Source organism: Protomyctophum bolini (assembly GCF_963924005.1).
Source record: "Protomyctophum bolini genome assembly, chromosome: 3".
Taxonomy (NCBI): domain Eukaryota; kingdom Metazoa; phylum Chordata; class Actinopteri; order Myctophiformes; family Myctophidae; genus Protomyctophum; species Protomyctophum bolini.
The window spans coordinates 36,416,704-36,438,943 of NC_137864.1; the positions used below are offsets into that span (position 1 = coordinate 36,416,704).

General features: G+C 43.0%; 2 protein-coding genes across 3 annotated transcripts in view; both read right to left on the bottom strand.

The window, feature by feature from the left end:
* Positions 1-6,253, bottom strand: part of gtf3c1 (general transcription factor IIIC subunit 1) — a gene marked incomplete at its 3' end in the record, with an annotated part of 30,541 nt that extends 24,288 nt beyond the window's left edge. For both annotated transcript variants that reach the window (XR_013963782.1, XM_080759227.1), the window contains exons 1-7: positions 5,812-6,253; positions 2,948-3,157; positions 2,640-2,816; positions 1,614-1,757; positions 1,421-1,517; positions 1,113-1,236; positions 305-481 (exon numbers count right to left, since the gene is read on the bottom strand). Coding sequence is in view for 1 of the 2 variants with exons in the window: in XM_080759227.1 (XP_080615353.1) it covers positions 305-481; positions 1,113-1,236; positions 1,421-1,517; positions 1,614-1,757; positions 2,640-2,816; positions 2,948-3,157; positions 5,812-6,047 (1,165 nt within the window). The remainder of the gene's footprint in view (positions 1-304; positions 482-1,112; positions 1,237-1,420; positions 1,518-1,613; positions 1,758-2,639; positions 2,817-2,947; positions 3,158-5,811) is intronic.
* Positions 6,254-8,563: 2,310 nt separating this feature from the next.
* Positions 8,564-22,085, bottom strand: LOC308313345 (axin-1-like). The gene is given in 14 exon segments (XM_080760436.1): positions 8,564-10,407; positions 10,578-10,727; positions 11,001-11,303; positions 11,908-12,090; positions 12,205-12,382; positions 14,654-15,059; positions 15,575-15,712; positions 16,977-17,073; positions 17,217-17,351; positions 17,506-17,652; positions 18,811-19,004; positions 19,676-20,255; positions 20,257-20,360; positions 21,864-22,085. Coding segments are annotated over 14 exon segments (2,778 nt in total). The 5' UTR covers positions 21,900-22,085; the 3' UTR covers positions 8,564-10,280.
* Between the last annotated feature and the right edge of the window lie 155 nt (positions 22,086-22,240).

Below are 22,240 nucleotides of genomic sequence, written 5' to 3' on the forward strand. Positions count from 1 at the left end.
ACCCAGGACCTTCTAGCTGTGAGGCGACAGCACTACCAACTGTGCCACCGTGCCCCCTAAAGACCTTTTTAAGTATAATAATGAATGTCAGTCATTTTATTTTATAAGTTTATTTGTCATCTGCCCTGTCCATTATAATATGATTACCAAGCAATCAGAAATGTTATTTTTTATTCATAAGTTCCATGCCACAAACACAATTAAATCATTAATCGCAATTATTTGTGTGACAATTAATCATCAACTTAAATTTGTAATAGTGAGACAGCCCTAGTCACGTGACAGATGGATGGACCAAACTCACCATGGTGATAACCCTGTAGTAAGAAATCCCGCTCCATGATTCGTCCTTTAGAAAGAGCCGCTGCACCATCTTCATCGCCATCGTCATCGTCAACATCATCATCATCATCATCCACAAGCAGATCCTTCTTAATGAATGGCTTTATTAGTTGCAGACACTTTGTTGTTACTTTAGTACCTGAAACATGAACAGGAATCACAGAGGGAGAATTGTTTTCTTTCTTTTTTTCTTTGTATTATACACTGCATGTTTAGTCAGCCACACATGATATAATGGTGCATTTAGGCATGCTAAGTAAAAAGATGACATAAGTTTGTCTGACCTATTTGAAAGATTACAAAGATTAATAAAATGTATTATATTTAAGATGAAGAGGATGATGACATTGAAGATAAATGAGAAGATGAAAATAAAGACAATTATGACGGTGTCTTTGCCAGTGGTGTCATGCTCGTAGAACGCAGTACCACGCGGTGGTACCAGTACATTTTTGATGTGCACGCGCAGGAACGGAAGGGTGCACGTGCGTACACGCTAGAACGCGTCCCCCTAGATTCAAGAGAAGACGCACCTAAGTCCTAACCTCGGGTCACAAGACTTTCCAAGGCGCACCAAGTACCCAGTGCCGAGTTGTCTAGGTTTACTGGCGGTGGGAAAATAAATTAAGAAGATGAATGATGGTGAATAACTATTTCTGAATAGGTCACAATATTGCATTCCAACCGCAGCAGTATATAAAATTGGATTTGTGCATCTTTAGGTAGTTATGCATTTATATGCATGCACAGAATGTTTTAATGGTGCATACCTCTTTTGGTGTTGCAAGGGCCTTCGCTAGGATCCAAATCCTCCACGGGAACAGTGATTATCTTGACCATCCTGGATGCTTGCATATACTGATACACCCGCTTGAATGTCTTGTCGGTCACTTTCTACATAAAAAGAAAACATAACCTAACCTCATATGCGGCCATTTTGTAATTGTTTTAAGGGTGGGAATTGGAAACCCCACCCCTGAGTTTATTCACCCAGAGTGTGAATGCCGTGTGAATATGCCCGATAAATTAACACACAGAGACAAAATGATAAAACAGATAAACAGACAGGCTGACTCACAAGTTGTTCTCTCGAAGCGGTCATGGCCATCAGCTGACGAGGCGACGCCTCTAGAAGGTTAGACAGGTTCTCCATCAAAATGTCATATTTAGTCCTCCTGGAGAAAGATGAAGAGTTCAGAGAAACATTTGGGTGCTAAAGGTCACTTGATATCACATCGTCAAATTGGTGTATGTATGTGTGTCTTACAGACCTGTTTACATGGAAGCGCTTAAGCAGCAGCAGTATGGAGTGTTGCTGCTGGCAGTTGGGCATACGACTCACGTAAGATTGCATGGTGATGAGACCATTCTGGACAAGAGACTTTCTCAAGTAATGCAACTTTCCAGGATCCATCCTATCCAATCACAGTACAACTCATTGGCCACATTCAACCAAGTGTGACTTCCCTATTAGGGACATGTCATTATATGCAAGTCTTTAAAAAAGATCACTTATTTCACACACAACACCTTCCTTCATACAATGAATTATAAAAGAGGGCTTACTTTGGTTAACAGCTTGTGTGTGTGTGTGTGTGTGTGTGTGTGTGTGTGTGTGTGTGTGTGTGTGTGTGTGTGTGTGTATAGAGGTTTATATTACTAAAATCTGTATAGGGGTTTATATATGTTTCACTTGTGAAAACCTAGTTCACTTTACATTCTATTGTAAGTTGTACAATAAGCTTTGTATTTATTGTGGGTCCTCACTCCTCAATGTCATTTATTTAATAAAAGGTACACAGCATCCTATGTGTGGAAGGGACAATCATCTTCTATCACAAGAACATACTAAACATGTTTTTCTCTAATAAGGTATTCCCATGCACAGAGAGAGACACACATCAAGTTGAACTAAATACATGATTATTAACCCATTCAAACCGGGAAAGCATCCGTGTCATTTTAGATTTTACCATTGGCCATTCAAAGATAGCAGATATACAAGCTCACAGTGTGTCACCTTGTGGCGCTGTGAGCTTTTTTGTGGCTGCTATTTCTTTTTACATTTTTGAAAGATCTTGAAAGTGTTTGAAAAATGTTGAACAATTTTGAATTACGAAAAGGTTTGAGAACTACTGATTTAGATGGCATTTGTAGAATCGTCCTCAAGTTTTAATGGGTCAAACTAGACATGGAGTGCAATAAAACATGCTACTGTACTGTACAGTGTGTGTGTGTGTGTGTGTGTGTGTGTGTGTGTGTGTGTGTGTGTGTGTGTGTGTGTGTGTGCCACATACTTGAATGAGATGTTGTGCAGCTCCCTTTGTACCTCTCCTTGCCAGCGTGCTCGGCCCAATCGTTCCAGTATACAGTAGGTGTAGTCACCGAGTGTCAGATCAGGGTCCCCCTCGGGACTGATCAGTGCACGGAATCTCACTCCCTGCGACGCCACGACAACAAGCTTCCGGCCAAATCTGTATCGAGGTGAGGAGCGGAAAGTGAGCACACCACCAGTGGCATATGAGCTAGCTCCGGAAAAGCGTGTAACAACAACTGATCCAAAATGGGTAAATTTTTATACTTTCATATTAAAATGAAGACCCACCTTTTGAAAGCCTCTTCTAAGCTGAGTAATGGAGCGTTGGCATTGGAGCGGACAATGTTAGAGACATCTGTCCGCTCTTCATAGAAAGCACAGGAGCCTTGCACACCCTTCTTGTCTTCCTCTATGACGTGGACTGGGTAGATATCCGTCTTTATGTGAGTAAATGTCTCTGTTGACTCAATCCCTGTTTCTGGGTCAATGTCTGCAAACCTGGTGGAAACAGGCATAACGCACACAAGAACTGACATGAGATGTAGATGTAGATGACCTGTGGTTCTCAAAGTAGGATCCGGGGATCCCAGACAAATTGGAAAGAATTAATTTATTTTTGTTGCCGTTTCTCCCCTCACATATTTACAGTATGCGTGTTGTCACGGCTGTTGTATCCTACAGTCTCAGCCTCCAGTGAGGAGCCCCCACCAGGAGGACGTTGGGCCGTCCAACACTACCTGCTGACAGGTGCCACCCCAGCCCATAGGAGTATGACTACTTGCAGCGACATTTATCACCCTCGCCAGTCCCCACCCAGTTTGCCTTACAGAACACGGACAAATTGTGTTCGTATAGACGCTCGACAAAGCCGGATGCACGACCACATACTCTATGGTGGTGGGCAGCTACTTTACCACTGCGCCACCAACCTGATTGCTGGAAACAGTTTAAAAAACGATCTACAAGCTCACATCATGTAGCAATAATGTTAGTTTGTAGAAAAACATTGACAATTCTTCTCTGGTCTCTGGAACTAATTATTTTTAATTGGCTGTCCATGGTCAAGTAGGCCGGTGGCTGATGGCGACGGGCACGTACAGGTCTACTACTTATCAATTTAGGTGTCCATGACATGAAAATGCTTAAGAATCACTGACATAGACACACAGTCAAACACATGTGAACTCCCAGCTGACTGTGTAGCCACCCCCCATCCCCCCAGAACACAAACACTAAAGCTAAGTTAGCAATAGCGAGTTTGGAGTTCCCCAGTTAATATATCGTGTTGTCAAATCTCTGTGCAATTTGTATGCAAGAGTGAGCCATGTTAAGTAATTTGACTCATTTTTTTCCCACTGACCTCGGTGCGTCGGTTCTTGTATTCTTTATTTTGTTTTTATTGAGAATAAGGTTAGAAATAAGTTTAGGGCATAGTTCTACTGGGGTTAGGAAATAGGAATAGGGTTAGGTTTTGGCACAGTTTTACTGAGGTTAAGGTTAGGAATAAGGTTAGGTTTAACCATTTAAGCATAATTTACATAGGTCAGTTTAGGAATACACGGAATAGACGGAGCAGTTCCACGCCTGGAGCGAGTTGGTAAAAGGACGACTTCGTTGGTATTCACTACAGCACATTACTACTACTGTAGCAAATGCCAAAGAAAAAAGAATAAAAGAAAAGAAAACAACAACAGCTCAGTGGCCTTGTGGTTAGAATGTTTGCCCTGAGACTGGGAGGTCAGGAGTTCGATCCCAGGCCGGGTTATACCAAAGACTCTGAAAAGGTGGGACCCAGTGCCTCCCTGCTTGGCACTGATTCACAAGGTTTGGATTGGGGTAAGTCCCTGTGACATACTAGCGTCATGTCCAGAGGGTGGACTTGGGCCTTATGGTTTGACAAGGTTGATAGATTGAAAAGAATATTTCACAGTATGCAAACGAAAGCACAAGTCAACACAAAAACTGTGGACGACACGATAAAGGATTACATTTGCTTACAACAGGGTCCACCATTTTCAATTACTCAGAAGTTGAACATGTAGAGAGTAGACGTGTACTACAAATATACACTTCTAAAAAAAAAAACAGAAATAATCATTAAGGAAATAAAAAGGGAATAAAACATACAATAGGGGAGAAGGGGGTGGGTGGGACTGACTTTATTTACAAGGTCTAGTTTCGAATTGCAGCCGTCCGTAGGTGCCCTTTGAGAGCGGTTTTGAAGGAGTCAATGCCAAGGGATTCACAGGTCTTAATTGTTGTTGGTAGGGCGTTCCACATTTTGGTGGCATAGGAGCGAAAATAATTTAGTCCCTTGTTTGAGCCGAATCTGGGTTTCACATGGTTTGTCGAATGGGGTGACTCCCTCTGGTGTTGTGGGTGTGGACTTCGTTGACATTAAGGAAGTATATAGACTGGTATATGGGTATCTTGGTGGAATAGCAAATCTTGTGGACCAGACCCATTGCAAGATGCTATACTTTGTCATCAACCCTAAGCCATTTCAGCCTGTCAAAATGGGCAGGGGTGAGGTGGGTTCGAGCAGAGGAGTGAGGCCAAGTAGTAGCCTGACCAGTTTGTTTAGGAAGTCTGAAAAATGCCCTGCCCTGCTAACAGAAAAGTGTGAATCCAAAACCACTCTAAAAGAGCATTTACAGGTGGCTGAAATTCAGAAATTGAAAACTGAAAAATCCAAGCCTATCACAAATGCCACTCCCCCCAAACGGTTTCCTTCTCTTTTTGATTAGTGCTCGTTTATAGGATGTTTTTTTGCATTGTATTGAATACATTATCTGTCTGTTTATATGAATTGAATACCAAGCCATAGTGGTTCTTTCTTGCGTTCAATCACTTTACCATTGTATTTGCTTTAACTGTATGTACTGTACTCTTATGTACTGTACTCTTATGTGCTTTTTCTGCAAAATGTTAACAAAAAGAGGTAGTAGCTCGTCCAAGCGAGAACGTTCGCTTAGCGTGGCTTGTTACCTGCATGTCTGCAGAACTGGAGGCCGGGGTTCGATTCCAGCTCGATGCAGATAAGCAAGGCTGAGACCGAGGCGGCTAAGCTCGATGTGCGAAAGGGTAACATTGTATTTAACAGCAGCAATACTAAAATACCACCAATAAGAATTTGAAGTGTCACCGCTCACCTGTCAAATACTACAACGTCACCCCTCTCTTCTGGAAGTTCATAGAAGCTCAAGTCACAGTTGTGGATCAACGCCTTCCAGATGAACTCCTTGGTGAGTGGGTCTAGTTTGAGAGGGAACGAGGGAGTCCTAGTCTGCAGGCGTATCCACAGAGAGGGGACGGTCACCCCGTCCAGACCCTCCAGTGTGACCTCATTCTCCACTATGCTCAACGCATCCATGGCATACCATGGCATGGCTTTGGCTAGCGAGGCTAGCGGCGTTAGCTAGTCGGAAAGATTAGCATGTAAACAATCCACCAAAACCTCAAATTGTCCAAACAATGGTTTCGCGGTTTTGCATGGTTTTGCATAAATTCGCGAGCCGACCTTTTTCATCAAACAGTTACCAGAATCAAAATAAACATGTTCACAATTTTACTGCAAGCAAAAGTTCCTGTGTTGTTCACGTCATAATTCAACTTTGACCTTACGTCTTACGTGACGTCATCATTGGAGATAAAAAGGCAGATCCCATTGGCGCAAAGAAACAATCCCATTGCCCGGGCATGTAACAGTACTTAAAGGATCGAACTCACTCATTTTCAAGATGATACATACATATCTATTACTTACAACTAACAATATTACTTTTAGACAATGTATCACAAACTTGAACAAACAGCAAAAACAGTCACACATTGACACATACATTATACATAACAACAGGACATGTGTGACAAAATAATACTAAATGTGACGTATGCTCAATGCTCATGCTGACTAGTGATGATGACTGATATCAATTTACCAATTCCAGGGTTTATTACGTGGAGCACAACAGTGTGATCAAACGTGGGAAACAATGCGAATAATTAAATTAAATTGAATTCAATATAGGCCGACATGGCACTGACTGGTACCATAAAGCTATGGTACTTAAAAAATACCTGCAGATAGCTAAGCCGAATGGAAAGAAAATAAAAGCCTGGGTACCGAGGCTAACAAATAACAATTACATTTACATGCCTGACCAGACCAGAGCTAATCTGTCACTCTGACACTATCTTTGGTAGCCAGTCGCCAGTATTTTATTAGTCAGACTGAAACTGAAGTCATATCAAATCAATGATATCATAATGCTATGCGAGACGTCTGACAGAAACAGCAACCATAGATAGAACCTCGCCTAAGGTAATGCAACAGCGACATCTCGTGGCCATAAAACACTGACCCAGGATTTGGATTCGATGCAACCAAATTCTGCAAAGATCCTCATATTGAACCTAATGCAGTGCTATATACTGTAAATTAGCATATGGAATAGATGTATTAAATGTGTCCGTGGCATTCAAGTAGGGAAGAAACAAATTTCAATGAGTAGACCGTCAGCAATTTTCAAACAGAGTTGAAGCGGTAACCCCTATATTAACTCATTTTGGTTGGTGCTCCCTGGAACCCCACTTTGAGAACTGCTTTACACAACTCTGGTATTCAGGGCCTGTGAGGCCATGTGATTACTGACCATCTTGTCTGGCAATGCGAAAATCTCCCTTTGCCTTGCATGGCCTGATTGGTATCCTTCCAATTAAGATTGTATAAAGCCAGTTCTTCTGTTCTTCCTTCAGGTGATGTTTTATGTGCAAACAGTGCAACAGTGACAACATTCTGGTCAACGTGAAATTATTTAACACATTTACCTAGGAATTCATTTTACTTGAAACTAAAGACAAAGTCCTTCCTCTGAATACTCTAGAAAATAGACAAAGGAATAGATTTGTCATGGAGGGTTAAATAAATATACACATATTTGACCAAAATAAACAGGAGAAAGGTTAGATTTATTCATTGTCTTTATTACGAAGTACCTTTTTTAAAAGAAATGTACAAGTGGAACCAGCACATTGACATGGTTGGTGTTTATCTTTCAAAAACAGAAACACCATGGACATGAGGTGCAGGTTTGAAGACATGTATGAAATGATAATGTACATATTTACAGCATAGCTATCCATAACAGAACTGATCGCACATGAAATTGTAAAAAAAAAAAAAAAGAAACGCATTAAAAGCATGAACTGGTTCAATAACAAATTTAGACTTACGTATATGATTTAAAAGGCACTGTGTTTCACACAATTTGATGACACAACAGACGTTAATTATTGGTTTTGTCCATCTGAAAAAATATTTGTGCTAATCACAAGAAACAACTCTTACAGTGTTGTTATTCATTCATTTCAGGGCATTCTTTCTACCAAGTCAGAAAAAACATACCAACAAAGGGCCATAGCTGTTCACAACTAAAACATTTAACAAAATAGACAATAATTCAACTTATCAGGAAAACATTTCATATAAAGAACATGCTTGGTGATTAAACTTTTTTTTTTATAAACAAATACATATCTAAAAATTTCCATTTCATATTGAAGGCATAATGGGTTGAATTAAGGACAAATACATTTTCCCCATTGTATCTTTTCCCTTACCAGGCCACACCCATGACAAATTCTATTTGACATTACAGGAAGACCTCTTTGCCCTCTTAAGAGCACATTCATTAGCATCAGTACAGAAATTGTACAGACTTATTCTGGCCATCGACTACGGGTTAACTTATACTTTGTCGAACGGCTGCTTTTTCTTTTCTTTTTTTCCCATCAAGCGATGCGGCCATTCAATAAAGTATAAATTTGCCTTAAAAGTAACACTGAAGATTTCTCATAGTGACAATGTATGAAGTGAATCATTTAAAGACATGGAGAATGCAAGCAAGAAAACACCCCACATTAATAACAACGTACATTCAGCTGTTAATTTGCTGGCATGACGTGAATGTATGTCGTTTTGTCGGGTCTGGTGTTCTGGCCTCAAGGTCATTCTCTATTATATTGAATTAGGTTGGGTGTACATTTGCTGTAGTGTTTAAAATCTACATTTACAATTTGGACATTTGGGATGGGAGCAGCAGAAGAATCCAGTAATTTTCCAGTTGAAACATTACATTGGACACTGAGGGAATTCATAGTGACACAAAAAGGTAGGCATTCCTAATATTCTCTTTGGCAGGGTTCAGGAACACACACACACACACACACACACACACAGGCGCACGCACACAGGCACACACACAGTCACGCACACATTCACACGCACACCTTGTAGATAGTAATGGCACTGGCCGGAAAGACAGGCAGGCACCTACATTGAGTTTGGAGTTAAGTCGACAGGGTATTATAGTTGAGGTGCAAAATAACATAATGTGATCCTCTGGAGTGAATAAGACACTATGTTCCAGGTCCAGGGTGGCATGTCTATAGTGAGCACCACCCGTTCCAAAATTATCAAAGAATGGAATTGAAAACTATGGCTACAGCTATTCTTGTTTTTAAAATTCATTGTCAGGTAGAATGCTAGGGCACATCCCAATGTAAACAGTATAGAATTGGGGTACAGGATACGGGTATAAGGGGGAGCCCTAAAAGGACTAACGACTACATTCCAAATTTTAACATACACAAATATACAACAGCAAATTGAGATCTGACACGAGTGTAGGGTGTTAACAACACCTAATAGTACCTGCCCTGTACACAATGCTAATAAAATGAGAACACATAGTAAGGATACTTGCTCTGTATGCGCAGCATCATATAAAAAATATGTAGCTTTGGTAAACAAGTTATGTACGGTAGAGAACTGCTGTCATTGAACACAATGGTGTGATACAATCACTAGATGACATCTATGAATCAGGGGTGAGTGTTCCTGTTATGAGGCAACGACGTAAACAAGAGGAGAGGCAGGCAATGTTCTGTTAGAAAAAGAAGGAAAAAACAAGGGTGGGGGGGATTATCCCTCTCCTCTTGCACACTAGCTGATCAGGAACAGTGTGTTAGGCAGCAATAATCCAGAATGGAACATAGCTGCATTAATTACTGTCCCAAGCACCGTTTAGTCACCATGGTAATGTAGCAGCATCAGTAATGGTCTGCGGAGGAGGGATTCCTCCCGAGCACTGGAAGTGGAAGACTAGTTTAACCTCTCTCCATCCAGCCATCCCTCACACCGTCCACCCAACGTCGTGAACATGGAAGACTGGTTAGATTCTAGCTTTTTCAACAGTCCTCCTGAAATATACCCACTAGAGACAAAAGACAGATGAAATACACTTGTGTTCCATTCCTCCCCTCCTCTTCCATCCACCAGGCGTTTGCTCTTTATGTAGGTTTGAGTGAATGCCAACAACGCCTCAATCACTCAAGACCAAACAACCCTGCCCTCAATTCTCCATGTTTTGCCATGTCTATATTATGCCTCCTAGTATCGCTTCTTCTGTTGCACGTTCCAGTTTCCATCTGTCCACTTTCTGTCGCTCAATTCCTCGTTGTGCTCAGTCTTTATTCCCAAGTCTTCAGGTTTATCCTCTTCTAAGATCCTCCTTGTGCCGGTGTATCTCCTTTTCCAATTTCCATTTCCGCTTCCTGTTCAGTCAACCTTCTCTACCTTCCCAATGATCTTCTCCTCGAAGATGGGCAAGATGGCATCATCCTCACGAACCTCCTCAAACACCACCCCGCAGTCGAACTCATCGCTCACCTTTTTGAAGTAGAACCTGCACATACACAGACAAACACAAAATTAACACAATTCATACCTTCTTCAAAGACGTCAGTAAGACATTTAAGAGTACACATCATATTCTGAAGAGAACACATCATATCTTTCAAAAAGGCACAAAATGAAATCGATTTATTTTGATTTATTTCCGTTTTAAATTCTCACCTGTAGAGGCCCTTTTTGGTAAGCAGCTCTTTGAACTGGCCTAATGTTACCACGCGCCCTTTGACTGATGTCCGGTATGGGATTGGCTCTCCACAAAAATAGTACGCTACCGTCACATTCTCACACACCTGTCGTTTGCCAGACTTATGCCTAAGAGAAAGAAGGAAAGTAACATACATGTCAATAGAAGAAGGAAGGCACTGGAGCAAACTTGGACAGACAAATAACATTTCAATGTCGGAACGAAAATAACATCGCCTGGATGCAACTGAGACGTATCTTCAGTGATGTATCCCAAGGTCATCAGGGTTTCGGGTCTCTTGAACATCATACCCCTCACTCGGGTAAACATATTAAATCAGGTCAACAAAAGGACATGTATTGTACATGTCTACATGCACACACACATGCACAGATTCCTACCTCTGTTTGGCCTGCAATATTGCGTTCCTCCTCCTTTCCTCCTCCAGTCTCCGCCTAGCCTCTTCCAGCTGAGTGAGGGGGTTGGGAGCTGGATTGGGGGGCATGGCTGGGTCTTGGATGAAAGGATGTGAGGGCTGGACTTGGGCGGACGAAGAGCAGGGGATGGAGGGCGAGACCAATGACGAGGGGTTGTTCCGCAACTGGGCAGAAACCCAGGGGTGGACGGCCCCTGGACGCTCCACTGAGGTCGGCCTTGGAGACTCTGAACTGCCAGTTGTCCTCCTGGAGCCACTTGTGCTACCACTGGGGGGGAGAGAGAGAGAGAAAGAATGAGGATGTGCTGAAATTTAACAAGAAACCGGTTACAAAAAAGATAAAGCATTTTTTTGTGGTGCAGCCACTCCATTGTCCAGCAATGTGTGTCCCTGGGTCCCTGCCTGGGTCCCTGGGTCTGATCAACCAAAAAAGCGCTCTTACGTACCGCCGCCAGGACCAACAACTTATTTATAGTGTTACTAGGTAAATATTCATATGGCTGTGTTTCCATATGAACTGAAACGCTTGCATTATAGCCTCCTATTTGGTCATGAAGACCTGTGTTTGTATATAAAACAATATTTTAGGGTGCGTACAGCATACCAAGAAAAATCTCCAGGTGCTCCCGAGAACTAGCCCAAAACGTTATGTGCACCCCTCCTCATAGTTTATCGGTTATAAAGGTCTACATGTGGACTACATTTATATAGCATCTTTTTAGTGTTCCGATGCAAAGCACTTCTATCCACACAAACACTCAATGGGAGCAAGGAATCTTCCGAAGCCTAGGCGACCACCATCTCCTGAGTCCTGAGCCACTGCTGCGATGCGAGTAGAAATGACCATGATAGGGATGTTATGTGGAACTGACCTATGTGTGCTCTTCTTGTGTCTGAGCGCCTCTCCCTCCATCATCCATTGCAGAATCTTCTGGTTCCTCTCCATGTCCTCCAGAGGTACCTGGGCTTCCACAACACCACGTCCGCCCTCGTCACCTTTACCAGACAACTCGCTTTTCTTACAGCCCCGCCTTGATAGTGTGCTACCTTTACTACTGCGATACAGACAAAAGACACAGAGACACAAGTTTAAGTAATCCAAATAGAGGAGAGAGAGCACACTTACTGACCTGATAAATGTTCACATGAGATGTACACATGGGACCAACCTGTTGCCCATTCCCTCAAGCGTGCTGGCTCCAGCGCCATCTGCATAGTTGCGACCCCTCCCTGCATACTGGTTGGCTGGGTCTCCGTTCCAGAGAAAGTTGGCCTGGGGCCGTGACCCTGCCTCTTCCTGCCCCTCTCTTCCTTTGTGGTGGTAGGGCTGCTTGTGGTGATGTGCCCCTGTGACAGACAACAATGACAGGTTCACGAGGGCATACTGGATCCACGTCCTCTATACCAACTTATCCGTATCAAATAGGGCTGAAGTATTGCAACACAAAAGTTGTGAACACTTTTGAGAAAAGAAAAACACTCCTGAAATTGTCAAATCATAAGTTGGTACAGCATTTAATTCTCGCTTTCACATAATCTCTACAGCAGTGAAAATAAATCATAAATTAATAACATGGGACACGCAGCGCACACACATTTTGGGGGTGGTAAAATGTTGTTTTCCCAAGGTTGCCTTTACTGAATGCATGTGCCAAATGCCAATCCATGCTTCACTTTATAGGAACTTTTGAAAGGTTGTGAAGCGGGAAACGGCAGCAGAACTCAGAGACATACAGCGGTGTTTTCTTTTTTTACTTTATATTAATTTTTTTTGTGAACACCACGGTGTTGTCATACAGATACAACAAACAGAAACAATAACATAGCGAAAAAATGTATACGATAAAGAGAAGAAAAGACATAGCAGAAGCTAGCATAGCTTAACATACCTAGTATCAATATACACATAAAAAGGAAACAAAAACACTGTAGGCATTAAGCATGGGCAGAGAGCCGAAACCCTTATTTAAATTAATTGTCATCTAATACATTCTTTTTTAGGTTTTTGCAGGCCAAAATTGCCTAAGGGAAAACAAAAAACAAAAAATAAAAGGTGCTATCCCTGTATGGTTGTTGACACTTCTTAGATATTTTATTCCCGTTAGATTTTAAACTGTGCTTTTAGTTAAACTGGGGTGCCAGATTTTCAAATTCTTAGTTTATGTTATGGTCCCACACCATCCACTCCCCGACTTCCAAATTAAATTTCCATTTACACCACAGAGTGATACCCCTATCAAGATTTCCTCTAATTTTAATTTTAATGTTAACTGCTCCATTACTTTAATTTGTTCCGTTAGTTCCCTCCAATTCTCTACCCTGGGTCTTGGTTTTTGGCGCCAGTCTTTTGCTATAAGTTTAAGGGCCGTTAATCTTAGTATTGCGAGATAAGATAAGATACTTGTCTTCGGGTTGAACAATTCCATTTGGAATTTTCCCCAACAGGATGTACTCATGGTTGGTCTCTACGTAATTTTTAGGACCTGTGTCATTTCCTTTCCAATTTTGTCCCAGCACTTTTTCAATACAGGGCAAGACCAGAAGATATGACTGTGGTTGGCGTGGTCTTCGCTACAATCTCTCCAGAATTTTGGTGTTACAGCTGTGTTTTCAAAGCACTACAATGGGTCACAGACATAGAGCTAGCCGCATACACAGCATTTAACATTAAAACAACGTCAAATGTAACCTGTGCAAAAACATCCAGCCGCGAATCCGCGATCATTCATTAGTTCACTGCGACGACATGTCGAGTTGAAACCTTCACGTGAAACCACAAGTGCTATTGCTACTGCTAATCACAAAGATAAGTGTAGCAATAGCTATGGATACACGGTCACATCAAACATTACCACTCAACGTAACGGAGGCTGTATAAAAACACATTTCACTGCTAGACTTGGGCAGGCTGAGGCGGGGAAGAGGACTGGACGTGCACACACAGGCGCTCTGTCATTATTAAGCGGCAGAGCCACAGAGAAATGAGGATCGGTTTGGCACATTTTGTTGCCCCCACATTTTGTTGCAGCAAGCCTGCTGCTGACTTCTATATTGTAGCTTCACATTTCGAGCGTGCCTAACCGCTCCATTACGCAGCAATGTGTGTTTTATGTATGCACGGTCAGCTGCAACACCTAACGTGGCCAGTAGAGTACAGCACAGAGTAAAGTAGCACCACTGGATGTTCCGGGGACCCCCACACAGTACACTACAGAGCACAGTACAGTAACAGGGCTTAAAGCTAAAAAAATCCCAAGACTGAAAATGATTTTTTGCAAATCTGCACTGATCTCATAAAATGACCCCTATGAAATCCTCAGGACTGAAATCAGTCACCAGGACTGAGAACTTTAAGCCCTGCAGTAACTATAACAATACATGTATAGTTGCACTGCTCAGTTCACACAGGTGTGATTTTTAAGAACCTTTCAAGGTTCTTTCAGTGGAAACTGCTTCTCCAGAACTGGCCCAGCCAGAGCCAGCCCATGTCCTGAACTACAGCCATGCTGAGAACAGGCTTTGCAGTGGTGCCATGTTGAAAATATAATATTCCGATTAGGGGAAAATAAATAGCCAAAACAAAAACAGTGCATCTACCTTCGAGCCCAGTGTTCCTACCTTTGACCCCTGCAGCAGGCAGGCCGTGCACCCCCCCTCGGTGGGGAGGGTAGTGAGAGGGTGCATAGTGATGCGGGGCGCTCCCTCCGTCAGGAGAACGTGATGCCTTCGGGGGAGAGTGCCGCCCACCTCCCAAACTGGTGTTGGTCGCCCCAGGCGACTGGCAGCCCGGCGTTTTCATCACACGCTGCACATGCTCATCCAAGATGGACTCGGGGTCATCGTCGTGGGAATCCTCCATAGCAACCAGACCCCCGTAGGTGGCCGCTGTTGCCGTGTTGGCGGTGGTCTCCGAATAACGGGCACCATAGAGCGGCGGAAAGGAAGATGGGGGGAGGGAGAGTGGTATGCTGTGGGAGGACATCGAGGTTGCAACAGAGATGTCGGCGTCATCGCCCTCTTCCTCCTGTTTGGAAGTGAAAATAAACATTCATTAGTACCCGAGAGTAAAGCTTTGCGCTGGAAATTAACAGAATATATCAATACAAATATTCAAATATTTATGCAAATATAAAGAAAAACCTTGCTTTTCGGTTATAACGAATCGACGTGAAACATTTTGAATAGATTCGACAAAATTAATTAGAAAATAGAAGATTTGCTATTTTCACTCTTTAAAAACATGTTTTTGAGGGGCACTAGCTTTGAGGGTTTGTGCACACACAAACATTGTGTTAACACAAACATTGAATGCCATTGACAATGAATGGCCAGCTTTGAGTGTTTGTGTAAACACAAACATTGAAGACGAAGGTTGAGGATGCAAATTGTGATTGGTCGGAATGATGTATGATAAGAGCGCCCCTCACTTCACACGGGTGTGATCTTTTATATTCTAATAATAATCAAGGCAAAGGTTTGAAATAATAATCCACACCCAGACCCAAACCCACACCCACACACACTCTTAATTCTGCTCACCAGACGGACTCTCTTCAGCCTCTCCTCTAGTCTCTCCTGGGCATCTCGCTCTCGTAGAACTGTCTCCAGCCTGCTGATGAGCTCAGCTGCAAACCTCTCTGGCTCCACGTGGATGTCCTTTGGCATGCGGTACGTGCGCTGCACGCACACGCACACGCACACACACACACACACACACACACACACACACGTCATGAAACCCTCAAAGTTGCTCGCCGTAAATTAGATTCTAAATATGAGATGTTGACGCCATTTTACAGTTTACAGCAACGTTCTCACTGCCTATTATTGAATCATCATCATTAACATCAACACATAATGATTTCGCCAAACAAGTCTAAGCTGAAAGAGCAAGGCCACTGTGGCCAGAAAGTAATGTTAGGCATTTGGATGAAGAGTGTAAGTAGACTGGGCAGATTTTACTAATGTGATTAATTATGTAAGACTGAAAAGAAGAGTGAAGGGGTGGGGTGTAAAAAAATGGTGTGGAAGGAATCTGCAGCTCACCACATTTTCCTTACATCAAGATACTTCAATATTATTTGTAAGGAACACAGTCAAAGTTCTGATTGATAAAACAACAGACGATCCGGGCACTCAAAAGGTTAAAAAAGGAATGGCCTTTATTTAATTAAAAGGCAACCAGATGTTTCGACCATGCATCTCTTCATCGGGGCGAAACATTCTGATGTGTCCTGATTTAATCTGTCGTTTTGTAGTAATAATAAGCATGTACAACATTTTCCAGCTAAATACACGCAGAGAGGTAAAGAGCAAGAATCAGCGACAGAGACAGACAGATAGACGAGAGAGACAGAAATATACAAGATGGCGTTGCAAAGATCTGTGCTCTGTGCACATACTTGAGCAGTGCGTCAAACTCACAAGGACATCACCGGCATTTTTGCGTGTGCAGAATGCACACAGGTTGGCAGGCAGGTCTGTTGTGTACAAGCTTACTAACTCGCCACAATGCTTGCTAACTCGCCACAATGCTTACTAACTCGCCACAATGCTTCAGGTCTGTTGTGTACTAACTTACTAACTCGCCACAATGCTTCAGGTCTGTTGTGTACTAACTTACTAACTCGCCACAATGCTTCCAGATTAGCTTTTTTGGCGAGCGACAACGTTGCACTGACTTGCCTTAAGGGGTTTCCAGTGACACATTTGGCAGTAAGAAGTACAGTTGCAACGCTAAATCGAATTGTAAAACTTAAAATGCTGAACTGGGAATGGCAAACTATAATGTTCAAATATGAATGAGAACCACTGCATCCCCAGGAACTACACAAATCAAACCTCTAGCAAAGGGTAATTTTGCTTTAATATTTTAAAGCAAAGTAGTAGTAGTTTGGTGTTTTGCTTGTACACATGGGGTTAAATCAATAGTATTACTTACAGGTATATGAGGTAGGGGCACACGTCCATTGGCTTTGGCACTTTCATGCATCTCTCTACGATGCTGCTTACGATATCTATATGGAGGAATACCATCTCTGCAAAGACACAAACAGAGGGAAAAGATACACAGAAGTGTTAATATCAAGTCTGTCTATATCCACAAACAGACAAATGTAGATCAGATCAGGACCCATTACCTTGTATAAATGTGTCTGTCTAAATGTGTATTTTTACTTACACACTGCTGTCGGTCAGTGAAAGCGTGTCTGCATCGCTGGACATACTCTGTTGCTCGCTGTCGTTAGCACTGGTTGCAGGAGCGCAAGCATAGCCCATGTTCACATAGTATGGGTTTACCGGCTCTTTCCATGGCCTGACGGTGAACAAACAGGATATTGTGTGAACATAGAGATTTGTGCTAAAGAAATTACATTCGCCAGTGTACACCTTTGTATCTTTCAGCATCTGTTAAAAGTATATGGTGGTTAAATTCCACAAACATTCTAGATTTTTCATGATGAACACACCTGAACTCCCTGGTCTCCGACCGCCTCCGGTTGGATGAGTTTCTCTGCGGTGCAGTCTCCATCAACAGTCTGTGAGTAAGTCTACTGGCTGGTGTGTCTCCACACTCCTCTTCGTCCTCCATTTCCCTCAATCCCCCTCCCCCGCATCTAAGATAAAAATGACATTCAAAATAGCATATCTCGGCACATGCACATAAAAATTGAGGAAGTGCTTTTTTTTAAACTCTGGATTAATGCTTATTTATCAAATCTCGTTATAACGTCTGTGGCAACCTGTGCATTATTAAAGTAATATTTTTTGGTTAAAACAAAAAGTTTTTTGTAAAAAGGTATGATAGTAATCATTGCTATAGTGGTTGTTCAGTAACAGGGGTTTCCCTGCCTCTCTAATTCAGTATTTTTTTCATTAACAGAAAATACATTTTCAGGTAGGTGCCAATCAGGAGAGAGTATCTATTTATGGGGATCGACACGTAATTAGCCCACTAAATCCCACCCCAAAAAGCAATTGTCCAATGCCAATCCAAATAGTTTACGAACGGTTGCTATGCAGGTCAAGCTTTCTTCGCTGCTAACGTGCCTATCGGACAAGGATGGGTTGGGGAGGGACTTAGTGAAGGGCTAATTCTGACGGAGCATTAGTCCGACATGCGGGAACCGCTCGAACATGCGCTGCTCCCGTGCTTGCGGTTATAGTTTTTTTTTTTTGATCAAAGTTTTTTTATTACTTTTTCACACATGAAAATATTGCATAACTTTTTTCGAAAAATTTTCCCCCTTTTTTTCCCCCCTCCCCTCCCCCCAGAGTTCACGCTCCGAAAGAGCCACAACCCCGGTTTGCGGTTATAGTTTGAGGTAGGTTGTCGTTTGTCGGACCAATGACTAGTCTGAACTAAGTACTGCACCCCTATTTATGAACTTAATTTTTTGTCTTCCAGTTCCAATTTTCTGCTCATTTCTTTGCGTCATCACTTACAATTCCACTTGCTGAATCTGTATCCTGACTGCGTTCTCTATCCTGACTGGATCAAATTTATATCCCAGTTTCAGTTTCTGAAAAAGCATTTTCTGTTTAATAAAAAGCTGGAGAGACATGGAGACTCCGTTCTCCATGTCTCTCCAGCAAACACTATATAGCAATGAGTACTATCACAATGTGAAGCTTTTAAATTATACTTATTTTAACTAAAGAAAATCACTTACACTACCTTTAAGAAATGATTCACAGCATTTGATGCTTAGTCAAAACGGCGAGAAACAGTCACACTAATGTTACAGCAACACCAAGTACCTAATTCAACTCACCTCCACTCTTCATCCTCAGCAAGCGTAGGTAAGTACCCCGGAACAGGCTTGGGTGTCCCTGAAGAAGGGCTCTGATCACTGGGGTTAGGCTTGGGGCTCTCCCCTCCCGTCCGAGTGTACTCCAGATATAGATCCGACTTGAGGAACAAAGGGTAGGTGTTCTCTTCCATGGTGGTCTGGATCTCTGTCTGGGCCTGGGATGGACACACACATTTCACTTAACTGTACTTGGATGCATTTCAAATTGCCCTAGTCATTTCATGAGAGGGTCAAATTACAGTCCTTGTAGGAAACATACCCAGCTGTCATTTTCTTTGTCACAACATGATTTGTTGCTAAATTCTTTAACTTTTCCCAATAACTGTAAAAAATGTAATGTTAAGATTCAGACCGTACGACGTGTGGAACCGTCATAACTAATCCACCCGATGGATCCAGTGGACGTGTACACACTTCCTAGTGCTTTTTCATTGATAAGACAAATTCCGACATGAAAAAATATATTCCTTGTTTAGCGCTCAGAAAGAAAGGCTTGTCTCTCCTAATCTAGGGAGCTCTCCGTGGTTTTGACCAGATGGCTATACTTCGATCTTCATTTCTGACTTCAACATGCCTCTCGTTTAAAATATTAACGCTTCTAGAGAGACTCGATCGTAATCATAGCGAGGTAGGCAAGCAACATTATGCCTCCCGGTTTTTGGACTGAACGGAAGCCACCGGCTTTCAGAGTAAAAGCTGCAATATCTGCCCGGCACCCCGAGCTCCTATTTTGAAAGAAATCCCGGCGCTGATGTATGGTGGCCTTTTCCGAACGACATGCATCACTGCCAAATTCTCTTATTCATTCATAACTATCATATCTCACCTGTTCAAACATTGCAGGGTCTGGATGTGGCCTCACCACACAATCTCTGATGAAGCTCTTGGTGGCTGGCTTGATCTGTCTGGATACAATCCCACTACCATCTACAATGTACTTCCTGTAAATGGCCTTGGCCAGCTTAGCCCTCTTCTCCTGACCGGTCTTTCGGAACCCCGAGCAGGCAAACCAGAAGTCAAGAAGGTCTGCACACCCTTCCTGGCACAGGAAGTTACGGAACAGCTGTATTCCTTCCTGGTCATCCAGTAGAGAATGAAGGGACTCTGCCCACTTCAGGTAAGGTGGTGTTGGCGAGGCCGAGCCTTCAGGTTCATAGCCCAAGTCCAGGTCAGGGCGCCGGGGAGTTGCAGACGATGAAGATGGTGTGTAGCTAGGCAGATCAGCCATTTTAGATGAGGAGGAAGGTGGGGGGTGGTAGAGGGTCTGGGAGAGAATGTTTGGACGGGTACAAGCTGACTGGACTGGGGGGTCCAAATCAGATCCCTCCTCACCGGGGACAGGGGGCCGTGGAGCATCCTCTGTAAAGTGGGTGGGGCCACCCAGAGAGGCCACAACCCCACCCCGGTACCCAATCCCATGTAATTCTCTGACGACACTCATGTCTCTGATTCCAAGACGCAGAGGTCAGATCTTCCCCTCTAGCAAAAATTCTGCTGACAAACAATTCTCCCTAAGAAAAAAAAGGAGAAATGATAGTTGATACACAAATAGGGGAGATATCAGTGACAGATCAGTGACATGATGCTAAATAAATACAGTTGTGTCCATCATCATCTCCTCTAAAGACTATTATATGATCCATCATCAAACCAAAACAAATGGAGAATGTGACAATAACAATATGGTGAATAATGATTCATAATGTTTGTTTGGCCTTGACCAACACAAACGCAGAATAACTTTAGAACTGCAGTCATGTACGTTAGCTACATAAACATACTGATAACTATACGTTTGTTAACATAACGATCCGGTTATGTTTATAGTCCCAAGTCTAAGTTACTTGCTGGTAGCTAGCAGTGCACGCCACAACGAAATAAAAAAGGATAGATCTCAGTGGGGCTGTGTGAGCAGTAAATTGACAAGTGATGGCTAGCAAGAGAATTTGTTTATCTTTCCAGACAGCTAGCGAAGTGGCTAATGTTAGCAGGTGGCAAAACAAATTGAAATTCCACGTGAGACGAGATCACTTGGCTAGCCAGGGGTAGAGCAGCAAATGTTAACTATATAGCTAACCTTGCATAAGACCAATGCCACCAGCAGTGCCACGGTGCTTTGAAGTGAGAATCTCATTCATCTTGGCCTGCAAAGACGGTGGGGGATGGGTATAGAAACAAACTCTACAACCACACAAGACGGGCCTGTGTGTGAAGCATTAGTTCAAAACCACTACACTTCGGCAACAACGACTTTTCACGTTTTATCCACACTACGCTCAAAGTAGTCTCTGGTAATGGCTGCACTATAACCTTAACACATCACTGGGAACAGAGATCAAACAACAGAAGAAAGCGAGGGCACGTTTTTTCCCCTTCTTCACCCTGTTGGATGCGGTTGGCCGCAGCGCCAGCTAGCCTAGAATAAAGATAACAAGGGCCGGTCCGTGACGTCGCCAACTAACGTGCGTGTGTTCAGTCTAGTGTTGTCTCGTGGGGCCCTAGCCGGTTACAACGAAATGTCTTTAGCCCATTTTATCATTCCATTTTCTTTACATATATAATTGTATATATTAAACAGAACCTTAAATGCCATCGTCAGCGGACAACGTATGAAGTTTATTATGTAGTACTAGCAGTACTCCACGTCTCCACCGGTTTAAGCAATTAAGACCTGTTTCACTTTACGGCAAATAGCGAAAACACTCAAAACAGCCGATCTTCAAACTCACAACGCGTCGCATCGCGAAGCGGTTGTCAGCTTGTGCATCGGCTGATGTGTCCATTTTTGATAGTTATAAACAAAATCCCGGCGTCAACGTGTGTTGGTTAAATAAATCACTAGCGCTCTTTCGCGGTGTTTGGTCCAAACGCACTTCCGCTAGATGGCGCTTAGTTGTGAGCTCACCGACGTATCCATGGCATATTTATGACTCGCAGCCAGCTAGCCTTGTTAGCTAGTTTAGTTAGCAAGCTACGTGAACGTCTCATGTTTTTCACCAAAGTGCGCGTCCTACCGTCTCTGAAAGCCCGCTCCCCGTAATCCGCTGCATTGGGGATACTGGCGCGAGCTGTGGAGTCCAAAACGCGGCATAAGGACAGCTTTCAGGTAGGAACCATACGAAGGAAAACAGCCCCGTCGTCTTGCCCTTAACTCCCCATGGTGGATGGTGCGAGAGCAGCAATAATACACACGGACCGAGCTGAGCTGGGGGAGAAGACGTGCGTGCACGTAGTGCCGTGCGTGGAAGTGAGCGTGTGTGTGTGTGTGTGTGGTGGGTACGCGACGGCCGTAGAACTAGCATGGTTAGAAGGGCTCTCAAACTTTCTCATGACGTCAAGGAGACAAGGACCCTCGATTTCCAAATTAATTTGGGCCGCGGACCCCCGTACG